The 15,670-nt window shown below is 40.8% G+C and overlaps 1 protein-coding gene across 2 annotated transcripts; it reads left to right on the top strand.

Moving 5' to 3' along the window:
* The first annotated feature begins 5,221 nt into the window (after positions 1–5,221).
* Positions 5,222–15,286, top strand: LOC106611661 (zinc finger protein 583). Of its 2 annotated transcripts, none has more exons than XM_014212103.2 (2): positions 5,222–5,305; positions 11,132–15,286. In XM_014212103.2, the coding sequence occupies exon 2, from the start codon at positions 11,674–11,676 to the stop codon at positions 12,904–12,906; it is 1,233 nt and encodes a 410-aa protein (XP_014067578.1). In that variant the 5' UTR covers positions 5,222–5,305; positions 11,132–11,673; the 3' UTR covers positions 12,907–15,286. The 2 variants fall into 2 exon arrangements, with proteins under 2 accessions (XP_014067578.1, XP_014067577.1); XM_014212102.2 differs by having other exon boundaries at positions 5,257–5,390.
* The last annotated feature ends 384 nt before the right edge of the window (positions 15,287–15,670 follow it).

Raw genomic sequence — 15,670 nt, 5'->3', positions numbered from 1 at the left:
GTTTTTGAGAAATGTAATCATTGAATATTGTAAGAGTTTTCATTGTCTGCTTATATGCCCCCTTTATTTATCCTACGGATCTGACTTGGTGTACAGGGAGAACTCTGTAAGAACGGCTCATGTTCTGAATTATGTAGCTGTACATTTTGAAGTGTTGAACAAATAGTTATATTGACTACATCGGTCCTAGCTCGCTCATTAATGTCTTAATCGAAATTACGGATTGCCTCTTATCCGCTTGTCGTCCCCTTATGCCATAGTTTGTACATCTCAACTGTCAGTAGAAACCACATTTGTTTAAGCAAGTCAGCCATATCAGCTATGTTTTTTTAAAAGGCAGTAAATGAGACTGAATGAACTATTTTGCTGCCAGACAAGGCTCCGCCTTGATAGCCATGTGTAGCATTGGTATAGTGCCATTAATGTATTGTTTAGTGTTGTTTTATGTAGTGGCTTTGCTGGCATGCATCCCACATGCCCCACCAAGATTTACATGCTAAAATCGCCACTGGATAACTCAGAAGGAGATGTGTGTGTGCGTGTGTGTGCGTGTGCGTGTGTGCATGTGCATGTGTGTCTTAAGAACAAGCTTTCCCTCTCCTTCTCTTTTTGCCTTCGAAGACTTTATAAAAATAGGCAGAAATACATAACCTGATTAGCACTGACTAATCTATTTATATCTCATTCCCCGCCCTCAATTTCTTTATTTCTGTTGTTTATTCATAGTATATATTCCTTTATTTCCTAAATTGTGAGTGGGATGGGGATAATTGATGATGCAGACCGACAGGATCATAGACAGTCACAATAGAGAGAAATAGTAATGGCGCCTTTTGTTGGCACTAACTTCACCATTGGCCAAAGCCTATGGGGGAAAGGAATTTGGAGGGTTTTTGGATAAACACCGAAAATAATGTTTGCGGTAAACACAGGCTCAGGAGATCTTATACATTTTGTTTTATGAGATAATCTTCATCAGTTAATGACAATTTTAGTGAATTTTGAAGCATTTATGTCAAACAAAAAAGCACATAAAGCACACCAGGGCTTCATCATTCATAAAGGTCATGTTAACTGACTGCTATTATCTCATAGAACAAAACGTTAACCTCAGATCTTATTTTCGGCATTCATCCCAAAACCCTATTCTTTCCCCATGAATTTTCCCCATAGGAATAGCTGAGCGAACCAGAAGTAACCAATTTAGCTTTTTTTAGGACTACAAGCCGGCGAGCTCTATTCTAACTCTCGCTCTCTCTCGCTGCTTAAACACACACACACACACACACACACACACACACACACACACACACACACACACACACACACACACACACACACACACACACACACACTAAAACTTTGATAGGGCTCGTATGAAATTTAGTATGAGTATTAATATCACTGCTGCACCTGCATTGAATACAAAAACATGATTTTATTGACAGGAATGATGGATAATGGTAAATAATTGATAAACAGGTTAGGTACTGTTCGGTGTAGCACAGATCATTTTCGACCAACCTTAATTTGTCAGTACTATCTTCGTTCTCGATTCGGCCAAACATGTATCTACTACAAAATGCATGTCCAGTTGCAGGTGGTGCGTTTGAATTAAGAAATAAAGTAATCCAACATTGTGTACACCGCCATCTTGTCCATTTCAAAAATGTTCTCATTGAATGAGACCGGTAGGTCCAGCCCAAAGTGTCGCATGTCATGATGACCTGTCTCGATCAATTTGAATTTGAAAGATTTGAAAAAGACAACATTGTTGGATTATTTCATGAAGTAAAACATTTATTTATTTTAATAACAGAGTATTTTCTAAATTCAAACGCACCACCTGCAACGAGACACACGGACATTGTAGAAGATACATGTTTGGCCGAATTGAGAACAAAGACAGTAAGGTTGGTGGGAAATTCTCTGTGCTACACCAATCAGTAGCTAACCTGTAACTCCCCAGTAATGGATACCAACCATCTTTGGTTAAATCACATTATCTGGTGTAGCAATCTGTAACTACAAATCATCTTGATTTAGCTTTCCAAAACTCTAGGCAGCATTCTGCCTTCGCTCTACAGTTTTCAGCCATTAGCTTCGCCCACGAGTGCCTCATGTGAACTACAATCCTGACGCTGTGTTTTAACGGTTAGAAACGTCAATACTTATCACTTGCGAGATGGCTTTTGAAACATATGGCCTTTATCCTTCATCAGTGAGAAAGAATCTGTTCAAACAAAAACAATACACTTACTGTAGCAGCTTAGCACAGATCCATACAGCTATGGGTTCCTCGGTCAGACATAACTACACTTCCGCTACACTTCCAGAGTAAAGCTTACACACAGGGGTTCGGAGTATGCTAGGTAGCTAATTAGCACAGGTGGTAGCCTCTGTCTTCCGTCTGTTTTCTGTAAACAAGCGCTGTAACATGGTGATTTTGCCATGTAGGAACCCTAAACCAATAAAGGTGTGTATCAATTGAATCTTTACATTTTTGAAAATTATTTATTTTTTGATATGAAAGATAAGGTCCTTATGCTTCCAAAACCGTACCGCAAGCGATGCGTGTTAATGTTCAGGCTGAGCGTTCAGACTGAGCCTCTTAACAAAATTCCCCCTTACAGAAGACGCCTTATAGTCCAATGACTGTTTTGTGTAATGTAATGGAACGGAGAGAGTTAGGATCAAGGGCTAGGGGAGGCGTATGCAAGCAAATTAGGAAATTTGGCTCGGATGGAAGAAATTATATAGTAAAACCAGCAAAAGGGCGAGAAAAAATGCACTACCATCCCTATGCCCAATACAAAAGCACACGACCCCCCCCCCTAAAAAAAAGTATACCGTATAACGCAATGTGTATGATGCCTTTTAATATATATATATATATTTGCATAGTTCATTATGTTAAAATGATGTACAAAAAAGTATACCTACATTGGGGAGAATTTTTTAACTAAAGAGAATTATTACTTTTTATAAGATAAATAATATTATACAGTGGAGCACATAGAGAAATGGTTGGAGCTTAAGTTAATGAATGTAAAGAACATAACAATATCCTACTGGTAAAAAATATACAATTAAAAAAATAGAAATAAATAATCATTATTTGATTGTATACTTCATGTTAATTTACTGGTGCTATTGTTCAAGCATGCAATTTTGAAATAATTTAATGTTTGAGAAAAGTCACTGTATTTGTGTTGTATTGCACAAACAAATTGCAATGTACAGGGAAAACCACTGATTCTGTGTCCATAAAACCAGGATCCAGTCTACTCACTAGTCTCCAGAATACAGAACAGATGAGTTTGAACAAAAGCTAAGTCATAGGAAGTGTTGCTGAATTTTTACTGTGGTCAAACAGCTTAAAGTGGAGTGCCTGGACACTATATGGTAAAAATATAACAGTAGACAGGAACATATTATTGATTGTATGTCAATAAAACCAGGATCCAGTCTACTCACTAGAGTCCCTAGAATACAAAACAGATGAGTTTGAACAAAAGCTAGGTCAGAGGAAGTGTTGCTGGACTTTTACTGTGGTCAAACAGCTTACAATGGGGGCACAGTGTTTGGTTACTAGAGATCTACTGAGTATTTCCCACCCCAGTTTGAGACAGATAGTAATGTTTATTCTCTACAGTCCAATATGTATTTCATATACAGTGTATTGTAGGCCGTACAACACAGTCCCAGTGATGTAGCGCAAATTCCCAAAACAAATATTTTCCCTTATAAAATTCCCCTAAATGTACATTTTAAGCTGAAATAATGCCACAAAATCTATTTTCTCAACTATAAAAATAACGTTTCCCTGCCGGACAAGGATTGTCCTGATTTTCAACAATCCCTGAGCTAATTTGCTGCTATTCTACACATTTTGCGATGAGGCTGAGAGAAACTTTTGCATTTTGAAAGCTAATTTCCTGTCATTCTAAACAAGCTCATGGGCCCCTCTGCCAGTGCACCGTCCCCATTAAAAAAATACTATATTTGGTTGGTAGAGACCTACTGAGTATTTTCCACACCAGTTTATTTGAGACAGGTAATAAACTTTGTTCTGTCTACAGTCCAATATGTATTTAATATACAGTGTATTGCATGGGGGACTATGGAGGGGACAAGCCAGCAACAGTCTATATGACAAAGTTCCCCTCCAAAACAAATTATATTTGGCTTTTAGAGATGGCGGCATACCACCTTGCATCCCACTGCTGGCTTACCACTGACGCTAAGCAGGGTTGGTTCCTGGATGGGAGACCAGATGCTGCTGGAAGTGGTATTGGATGGACAGTAAGAGGCACTCTTTCCTCTGGTCTAAAAAATATCCCAATTGCCCTGTGTAGGGTGCTGTCTTTTGGATGGGATGTTAAACGGGGGACTTGACTCTCTGTGGTCACTAAAGATCCCATGGCACTTATTGCAAGAGTAGGGGTGTTAACCCTGGTGTCCTGGCTAAATTCCCAATCTGGCCCTCATACCATCATGGTCACCTAATCATCCCCAGCCTCCAATTGGCTCATTCATCCCCCCTCCTCTCCCCTCGAACTATTCCCCAGGTTGTTGCTGTAGATGAGAATGTGTTCTCAGTCAACTTACCTGGTAAAATAAGGGTAAAAATGACCCTACTGAGTATTTTCCACCCCAGTTTATTTGAGACAGGTAGTACGTTTTTCCCCTCCACAGTCCATTTACAGTAAATTGCATTGTGGGCTATGAAGGGGTGGAGTAAAAAGCCAGCAACAGTCTGTATGACAAAGTCCCCCTCCAAAACGATTTAGTAGAGACCTGCCTGAGTATCCCCTTCCCCCCTAACGTTTACTCCAGACTCGTAGTTTAGTTTCTTCTCTACAGTCCAACATGTACAGTATTTCATATACAGTGAATTGCATTGGCAGCTATGGAGGGGCCAGCAACATTTCCGATGGCCTAGCTTTTTGTATTCTAGGAATTGTAGTGAGTAGACTGGAATCTAGTTTTATGGACACACAATCTATAGTTTTTCCTGTACAGTGCAATATTTGTATGTGCTGTATACAGAAATGTGTTATTCTTTATTTGACCTTGGGACATGTTTTAAACCCACAATTTAATGCAAATGTCACTTAAATATGAACAAATATGAACATCATTATTAATGTTTTGACAATTATTTTTCATATATCATGAATAAATACAGGTTATTGACACGTTTCTACTACGTGGGGGACTTTTATTTTGAAAATGTCCTGCTTTCCTCTCGTCTTGTCGCCAGCCTGGTAGCTTGTTGACAACAATGGGCGATAGTGAGCAGGTAGAGTGGAAGTTTATGAAATTATACCTTACCGATATTGTAAAAACTATTTCGAATAAATCTGCTACACGGAGGTCGAAAAGAAGTAAGTGGCTTGCTAATGTATCCATAAAATGTTAACGTTACAAGCTAGCTATTAGCTGCTTTATGTTTCATCAAACGCAGAATCATCAGGCAAGCAGGCAATGAGTGCAAGGCGGGTTTTTAAGCTTACACTGCAGCCTGAGTTAATTAAGCAGTAAGGCCCGAGCAGGGGTGGTATATGGCCAAATACCACGGCGACAATATACGACGGCGAAAGGGTTGTTCTTCAGCCAGACGCAACGCGGAGTGCCTGGATACAGTCATTAGCCGTGGTATATTGGCCATATACCACAAACCCCCGAGGTGCCTTATTGCTATTATAAACTGGCTACCAACGTAATTAGAGCAGTAAAAATACGTGTTTTGTCATACCAGTGGTATACGGTCTGATATACCACCGGTGTCAGCCAATCAGCATTCAGGGCTCGAACCACCCAGTTTATAATACCTGATAGAACAGCACAGAGGCACATATATGGCTATTCCCTGCACACAAGTCTGGTCAACCTTAGTGAGGCCTAAATGAATACATCATAACTTCATTGGGGATTCTTGTTTGAAACAGTTTCTGTTTAATTATCATTGGAAAACCTAATGAGAAATACAACACATTTAGTCCATAGAAACTACACTTTGTATTTCATTCTACTCTACACTGCAAAATGACAGCATAATGCTCTCTCCACCATGCAGTTTACACTCATTAAATAATATCTTCAATACCGATCATTAAAGATATTTGTATCTACATGTTTTATACAACTCCGTAAATCCCGTATTGATAGAGATGTTCCAGAAATAATCTTAGAATGATAAATGTTTTTTTACAACTTGTTGACAAAAACACAGATAATGCATTTTAGAAAACTAGGTACTAAGATAAGAGTTTTTCAGTATCATTTTGGTGAAGACATTTGTGAGTTTACTAGCAATTATAAATATTTGGGTATTTTTATTGATGAACATATTACCTCGCTATACGGAACATCAGCCCTAGCCGACTCAGCAAGTAGAGCTCTTGGAGTTATAGGAAAAACATAAACACTCAAGGATATTGGTTATGCTACGTATTCCAAACTGTATCACACATGTCTGTGTCCTGCTCTGCACTATTCAGCAGGAGTGTAGGGTTCTAAGAGTTATTTTAAAAACGAACATGACCACAACAGAGCAGTACATTACTTTTTAGGTGTCCACAAGTTTGCACCTATACTTGCAATAACTGGGGATATGGGCTGGGAACCCTGTGAGGTGAGATGGAAGGCGTGTATGGTGAGACTTTGGAATAGACTGTTGGATATGCCAACTGCCAGAATAGCTAGTAAAGTTCTTTAATGGGATCTATCCATAGGAGAGCCTGGGCAACTGAAATGTCTGACCTTTTTCAACAGTCTGACTGTGAACATCTGTATGAAAACAAAATGAAGGGAGACATAGATATGATTAAAAAACAACTGATGATGCAATATGAAAAAAATGGGTGGAGGAGATGAATCAAAAACCCAAATTGAGAACCTTTTGTTTGATTAAGGGTGAATTGGTGTGTGTGAGATATATTATGTATATATTGCCTCTGCGTATTGAAACAGGTCAGATCAGGGATATTGTCTCTGCGTATTGAAACAGGTCAGATCAGGGATATTGCCTCTGCGTATTGAAACAGGTCAGATCAGGGATATTGCCTCTGCGTATTGAAACAGGTCAGATCAGGGATATTGCCTCTGCGTATTGAAACAGGTCAGATCAGGGATATTGTCTCTGCGTATTGAAACAGGTCAGATCAGGGATATTGCCTCTGCGTATTGAAACAGGTCAGATCAGGGATATTGCCTCTGCGTATTGAAACAGGTCAGATCAGGGATATTGCCTCTGCGTATTGAAACAGGTCAGATCAGGGATATTGCCTCTGCGTATTGAAACAGGTCAGATCAGGGATATTGCCTCTGCGTATTGAAACAGGTCAGATCAGGGATATTGTCTCTGCGTATTGAAACAGGTCAGATCAGGGATATTGCCTCTGCGTATTGAAACAGGTCAGATCAGGGATATTGCCTCTGCGTATTGAAACAGGTAAGATCAGGGATATTGCCTCTGCGTATTGAAACAGGTCAGATCAGGGATATTGCCTCTGCGTATTGGAACAGGTCAGTCAGGATATTGTCTGCGTGAATTGAAACAGGTAAGATCATGTAATATTGTGACCTCTGCGTATGAAACAGGTCAGATCAGGAAACTCTTATTGCCTCTACTGCGCCTATTGAACAGGTCAGATCGGGATACTTGCCTCTCTATTCCAGAAACAGGTCAGATTATCCAGGCATATTGCCTCTGCGTATTGAGACAGATCACCAGATATATCCGGGCATTATGTCGCTGCGCGATTGAAGACAGCGTCCAGATCACCGGGCATATTGTCTCTGCGATGAGGAGACAGACCACTCAGATACATGGCATATGTGTCTGTGCGATGTGAGACAGACCACCAGATCATACGGCATTATTGCCTCTGCGATTGGAACAGAGTCCAGATCATACCTGGTATTATGTGCCTGTGCGATGAGGAGACAGGTAAGATCAGGGATATTGCCTGTCTGCGTATTGAGGAGACAGACCAGATCAGGCATATGTGCCTCTGCGTGATGAAACAGGTCAGTATCTGTGGTGAGTGATGGAGGAGACAGACCACCATATAACTGGATTTGTGACCTGGAAGTAATAGGAGAATGACCACTCATATATATCCTGGCCTTAGTGGCTGACCTTGAGGGACAGACCACCAGATATATCACTTGCTCTTATTCGCTACAGAGGAGACAGACCACCAGATATATCCTGGCATTATGTGGCTGAGCGATGAGGAGACAGACCACCAGATATATCCTGGCATTATGTGGCTGAGCGATGAGGAGACAGACCACCAGATATATCCTGGCATTATGTGGCTGAGCGATGAGGAGACAGACCACCAGATATATCCTGGCATTATGTGGCTGAGCGATGAGGAGACAGACCACCAGATATATCCTGGCATTATGTGGCTGAGCGATGAGGAGACAGACCACCAGATATATCCTGGCATTATGTGGCTGAGCGATGAGGAGACAGACCACCAGATATATCCTGGCATTATGTGGCTGAGCGATGAGGAGACAGACCACCAGATATATCCTGGCATTATGTGGCTGAGCGATGAGGAGACAGACCACCAGATATATCCTGGCATTATGTGGCTGAGCGATGAGGAGACAGACCACCAGATATATCCTGGCATTATGTGGCTGAGCGATGAGGAGACAGACCACCAGATATATCCTGGCATTATGTGGCTGAGCGATGAGGAGACAGACCACCAGATATATCCTGGCATTATGTGGCTGAGCGATGAGGAGACAGACCACCAGATATATCCTGGCATTAGGTGGCTAAGCGATGAGTAAAAATTGAAATGTATTTTTTTTTGTCCATTGTGTATTTCTGTTTGCGAGAATATTTAGATGAAGCCTGGAATAAAAGAAAAAGGGCTACCTGTAATTAAATTCTAAAAGTATTTATCTTCTATGTGGTTAATGGCGTGTGTATATAGATTGTGTATTGGCTTGTCTCCCATATGAATCTTCTATGTGGTTAATGGCGTGTGTATATAGATTGTGTATTGGCTTGTCTCCCATATGAATCTTCTCTTTGTGCCAGACTGGGTTCAAGTGACTTCTGTTTCTTTGTTTTCTGTATTTATTTATCTGTATATGTTATGTATGTGTGTATATATATACAGTGTGTATGTACAGTTGAAGTCAGAGTTTACATACACCTTAGCCAAATACATTAAAACTCATTTTCACAATTTCTGACATTTAATCCTTGGAAAAAATCCCTGTCTTAGGTCAGTTAGGATCACCACTTTATTTTAAGAATGTGAAATGTCAGAATAATAGTAGAGAGAATGATTTATTTCAGCTTTTATTTCTTTCATCACATTCCCAGTGGGTCAGAAGTTTACTTACACTCAATTAGTATTTGGTAGCATTGCCTTTAAATTGTTTAACTTGGGTCAAACATTTCGGGTAGCCTTCCACAAGCTTCCCACAATAAGTTGGGTGAATTTTGGCCCATTCCTACTGACAGAGCTGGTGTAACTAAGTCAGGTTTGTAGGCCTCCTTGCTCGCACACGCTTTTTCAGTTCTGCCCACATATTTTCTATGGGATTGAGGTCAGGACTTTGTGAAGGCCACTCCAATACCTTGACTTTGTTGTCCTTTAGCCATTTTTCCACAACTTTGGAAGTATGATTGGGGTCATTGTCCATATGGAAGACCCATTTGCGACCAAGCTTTAACTTCCTGACTGATGTCTTGAGATGTTGCTTCAATACATCCACATAATTTTCCTCCCTCATGATGCCATCAATTTTGTGAAGTACACCAGTCCCTCCTGCTGCAAAGCACTCCCACAACATGATGGTGCCACCCCCGTGCTTCAGGGTTGGGATGGTGTTATTTGGCTTGCAAGCCTCCCCCTTTTTCCTCCAACCATAACGATGGTCATTATGGCCAAACAGTTCTATTTTTGTTTCATCAGACCAGAGGACATTTCTCCAAAAAGTACGATCTTTGTCCCCATGTGCAATTGCAAACCGTAGTCTGGCTTTTTTTATGACGGTTTTGGAGCAGTGGCTTCTTCCTGCTGAGCGGCCTTTCAGGTTATGTCGATATAGGACTTGTTTTACTGTGGATATAGATACTTTTGTACCTGTTTCCTCCAGCATCTCCACAAGGTCCTTTGCTGTTGTTCTGGGATTGATTTGCACTTTTCACACCAAAGTACGTTCATCTCTAGGAGACAGAACGCGTCAACTCCCTGAGCGGTATGATGGCTACGTGGTCCCATGGTGTTTATACTTGCGTACTATTGTTTGTACAGATGAGCGTGGTACCTTCAGGCGTTTGGAAATTGCTCCCAAGGATGAACCAGACTTGTGGAAGTCTACGCATTTTTTTCTGAGGTCTTGGCTGATTTCTTTTGATTTTCCCATGATGTCAAGCAAAGACGCACTGAGTTTTAAGGTAGGCCTTGAAATACATCCACAGGTACACCTCCAATTGACTCAAATGATGTCAATTAGCCTATCAGAAGCTACTAAAGCCATGACATAATGTTCTGGAATTTTCCAAGCTGTTTAAAGGCACAGTCAACTTAGTGTATGTAAACTTCTGACCCACTGGAATTGTGATACAGTGAATTTTAAATTAAATAATCTGTAAACAATTGTTGGAAAAATTACTTGTGTCATGCACAAAGTAGATGTCCTAACCGACTTGCCAAAACTATAGTTTGTTAACAAGAAATGTGTGTAGTGGTTGAAAAACGAGTTTTAATGCCTCCAACCTAAGTGTATGTAAACTTCCGACTTCATCTGTATGTATGTATATTATTTTACTGCTCTAGGGATGTAATTTACTATTATGTATAGATTTTTACCTTAGATTGTCTTTATTTAAATGTTTTATTTTTTACTCTTTATGCGATGCGCATTGCAGAGAACACCGGAAGAAGAATGATCATTTAATTACCATAGTGAATTATTGTAATGTTTGTTTGTGTCAATTAATCCCATAAGGGATGGGTTGCCAATTGGCGATTTGACAAGAAAATAAAATGTAATTCCTTCATTCATGTTGTTTTTCATAACTTTGGAATTATAAAAATAAAAAACACATCTAAAACCACCCCTCTGTTTCCCACAGAACCGGTTTCCTATCATGAAGAACAACAGCCAGAGGTGGCCACTCCTCAAAGCTCTGAGAGGCAGCTGAGATCTCCTCAGAGAAACTCCCGGAGGCAAAGTCCCAGGACGCATTCTAATGTTCTAAAAGAACAAGAGAGGGGCTTTTCTCCCGTGTCTGGTTCTGGGGAGGAGAGCGACAAGGAGGCCTCCCCACCGAAAAGGAGGAACAGAATAAGCAGCTCCAAAAAGACAAGAACAAAGTCTCCCTCAAAGGATTGTGATGACTGTTCAGGGGCCGAGCCTGGTGAACACCTAGAAGAGAGCACAAAAACAAAATGTAAATATAGCAACTCAAAAAAGAAAAGGACCAATATTTGCTGCAATGAGGAGGATAATGACAATTTGTCAGATGAACAAACTGTGGTGGCTTCCCCCAGAAAAAGGAGGCAACGTAGTGACTTCAATGTATTTGAAGCGGAGCCTGAGGAAGTTGTGGAGGAGGAAACTGAAGTGGCCTCTGCTTCTAAGAGGAGGAAGCAGGGCAGCCCCCTAAAAAGAACTATGCCTCGTGGAGAGGACAAAGCTGAAAGTGATCATTATGAATTGGTAGAACAGGCTGAAGAAACTCCCCCTAGAAAAAAACGTAGCAAGTCTAAAAAGGTAAGAACCAGGACTCACTCCGAAGACATGGTGGAAGTTGAAAGTGCCCACTTCAAGATGGAAGAACACGCTGCAGCTGAAGACACTACCCTCAGAAAAAGACAGAGGAGGTCTAAGGACCTAAGTGAGGAGAGTGACCAAGGCTCCCAGACTGAGCCTAAAGACTTAAGTGAAGAGGAGTGGCACTGTTCTGACCATTCAGAGAAGGAGACTGAACAGGAGATGTTACCTGCAAAGAGAAAAAGAGGACCCAAGAGCAAGAACACAATGAAGTCAGATTCTGAAAACGTCACTGTTAAAAAGCGAGGCAAAAAGCAAGGTGCCACGGGTTTGAAGGCACCAAGAATAAGATTCACACCACCTATAGAGAAAAGGATAAGGGTGAAAACACTTCATAATTGCAGATTCTGTGAAAAGGTCCTGCCAAACAGGGCTGCGCTGAGTAGGCACCTTCAGCATCACACAGGGGAGAAGCCTTACCACTGTGAAGAGTGTGGCAAAGACTACGGCAGCAAAACCACCCTGAAGATTCACAACATGCAGGTTCACCACAAGGGGACAAAGGACTTCATATGCAATGAGTGTGACCAACAGTTTACCCACCTCACATACCTCAAACGCCACATGTACTCCCACACGGACAAGGACAAGAGGCCACACCTGTGCAATGTGTGCGGGAAGCATTTTATCCAGAAGTCCCACCTGGACCGCCACAAGATGATTCATACCGGAGAGAAACCATTCAGCTGCGAACACTGCGCCATGGCCTTCAATCGGCCGGAGTACCTGCGGATGCATCTGAAGTTACACGTGTCGGGTAGTGAGGGGCCAAATATGGCAGAGCAAGAGAAGACGAAGTGCACAGAGTGCAACAAGAGTTTTGTCAACCCGAAGTACCTCAACATCCACATGAGAATGCACACTGGGGAGAGGCCATACAAGTGCGAGCACTGTGCCAAGAGCTTCACCCAGACCAGTATTCTCAACGCGCACCGACGTACGCACACCGGAGAAAAGCCACACAAGTGTAAGGTGTGCGGCTGCTGCTTCACCCGTCGCAAGTACCTGGAGGATCACATAGGCAGAAAGCATGGGTCTTTACAGCAAATGAAGGAACAGCAGGATGAACAATGACAACACTGGGTGTTGTGTGGTAATGTAATGTTATGTTACGGTGGGGTCTGGCATTGTTGGATGCCTTGATAAAGATGAGCAAAAAAGACTGTATGAAATAAATAATACAAAAACTGAGCTATATTGTATGCAACATTTTTGTATTTATTTTAGGGATGGATCCACATTTACATAATGGGTACCTGGAGGAATGCTTTTTACATTTCAGTCCAGAGGAGTGTTTATTATTATTTTTAAATCTAGTTCAGGGGACATTTTTTGTCATTTGTAATTGATGAAATGTCTGTATTTCTCAGTGTTTTAGAATGAGTTGCTTATAAGTGTATATATGGACATGTGCCCGATGCCGCCCCTCATCTCTGATTCTCTGCTGGGCGTGCAATATCAAGTGTGCCTCTAGGCTATTTAGTGTGGTCTCAATCAAATGATCCATACACTATAGGCTACGAAGTGCATGCTGGGAGAAGCAGAGAACAAAGTTATGTTTCTAAGGTAGCTGCTGGGATGGTTTAAATAAAACTAGACTGCATTAGACACTGCAGTGGATATTCCAACCCTGAGCCCCGACCTGCTCTTATGGCTGTGTTGTTTAGGCATATGGTTCTTCCGATTTTGTTGTTGTTGTTGTTGATTAGGTCTAGTAAAAATCCTTCGCCTGCACTTATGGACTGCCCTCTTCAATTCAAACCACAGGTTTTCAATCGGGTTCAAGTCTGGAGACCTGATGTTGATTTTGTGGTCAATTACCCATTTCTGAGCGGATTTTGATGTGTGCTTGCGGTTATTGTCTAGCTGGAAGATCCAGTTGCGGCAACCAGCTTTTTTGGCTAAAATGTCCTGGTCCTTGGTAAAGTTCATGATGCCGTTGACTTTTACAAGGACCAGTGGAAGCAATATAGTCCCATAACATCAAAGTTCCACCACAGTGTAGTCCATAAGCGCAGATGATGGATATCAAGGATCTGTGAAGATTCTGTATGGAGGAATGGTATAAGATCCCTCCCAACGTGTTCTCCAATCTCATAAAACATTTTAGAAGAAGGCTCAGTGGTGTTGTCCTAGCAAGGGGAGGGTGCTGGATTATTTAAAACAGGGGATCCAATCATTTTGATCCCTATCTTTTTGAGATTTTTTTATATGTTAAACAATCTCTTTCTCTGAGCAAATGTATTAGTATAAAATAATATCCATTTTCATTTTTTTAGTATACTATATAGTTCAGTATTTGTATTCTTTTTTTATAGTCTTTTTTGTTCATCTTTGTCAAGGGATCCAATAATTCCAAACTCCTCAGTATGTAGAGAAGCTCAGGCCAGGCTGAACTGTTGCCTGCGGTCTGTCTTGTGATGCTGCAGAATGTTAGTTTCCTGTCATGCCATAACAAAATTACTCTATTGGCTTTATAGTGGTGCCCATTCTGAAAATGGATATGTAGACTTAAAGATCATTCATTTGAGTCCTCAAGTGATCTTTGATGATACACACAATTGTAATGTTTTTATTGGTTTTCCATACAGTGCCCTCTGTAATTATTGAGACAGTGAAGCATTTTTTTTCTTCATTTTGGCTTTATACTTCAAAAGTTTGGATTTGAAATCAAACAATGACTACGAGGTTAAAGTGCAGTCAGCTTTATTTTTAGATTTTTTTTTCATCCATATCTTGTGAACCGTTTAGAAATTACAGCACTTTTTGTACATAGTCACCCCATTTTAGGGGAGCACTAATGTGTATTGAAGTAGTAAAAAGTTGAGTATTTGGTCCAATATTCATAGCACGCAATGACTACATCAGGCTTGTGACTACAAATTTGTTGGGGGATTTGCTGTTTGTTTTGGTTGTGTTTCAGATTATTTTGTGCCCAATAGAAATGAATGCCAAATAATGTGTTGTCATTTTTTCATTTTTTTGGAAAGAGCCTGTGATATCGCTTCCACTTTTGGACGTTAACAAGGCGACACTCCATTTTAACTCCTCCCTCCACATTTACTGGATTGGTTGAACAGTTCAGAAGAGAACCTCCCCCGACAGTTCTTTTTATTTTCTTCTGAAGACCAGTATGTAGGGGATCTTGTTTCAGGCATTTCTTTTATACCTGCTACATTAGGTTAGGTCAGAGCCAGCCTACATGAAGACATTATCAACTTTGATACTCTGATTGGTTACATTTGTTAGAGACCACTCGATCGCTGACTAATTTGTTTTGCACAACGTCCCTCAAATGACTTCTAGGATGGCAGTTTCAGACTTAATGTAGCGATTGATAGAGCAGAGGAAATAAAGTATTGGTGAGTCGTCAGGTAAAGTATACTGCATTATATGCATAATACAATGTGAAGTAATCCCTTCTACAATAAATACAGTACATTCCCAATACAAATGTAATGGTCTCTTCAATGTTGTTGACTTCCATGCTTAAGGCATAGGTGCTCTAACTCTTTTATATATACCAGACACTCAGGTATATTCAGTGTGGTGCTGATCGTGCTGTGCAACACTTGCTTTCTCATACAAAATCGCCAGTGAACCCAATAAAGGTTATTGCTGTTATGTGATTAGTTAATTTAATGCTTTAAAACACCCTCATCATGACATGGTTTGTTCACAGGAGAGGTAAAGGCCATCTGGAAACAGGCTGTTTTACCCAGTTAAAACCAGTAGGTGGTAGACCGGTACAGCCTTTACTGACAAAAATGATCTCTCAGACTCTCGAAGAGAGCCGTTTTGAATTATTTGGGAATTGGAGACATTGGGGACCCAGGGT

The sequence above is a fragment of the Salmo salar genome, chromosome ssa09 (assembly GCF_905237065.1).
Source record: "Salmo salar chromosome ssa09, Ssal_v3.1, whole genome shotgun sequence".
NCBI classification, from domain to species: domain Eukaryota; kingdom Metazoa; phylum Chordata; class Actinopteri; order Salmoniformes; family Salmonidae; genus Salmo; species Salmo salar.
This window is presented reverse-complemented; position numbering and strand designations above follow the sequence as displayed.

Excerpts from the sequence above, each read along its gene's own strand:
- LOC106611661 (XM_014212102.2), top strand. The coding sequence starts at position 5,288 with ATGGGCGATAGTGAGCAGGTAGAGTGGAAGTTTATGAAATTATACCTT. Across the intron at positions 5,391-11,131 it reads TACACGGAGGTCGAAAAGAA|AACCGGTTTCCTATCATGAA; the intron begins GTAAGTGGCTTG and ends TGTTTCCCACAG.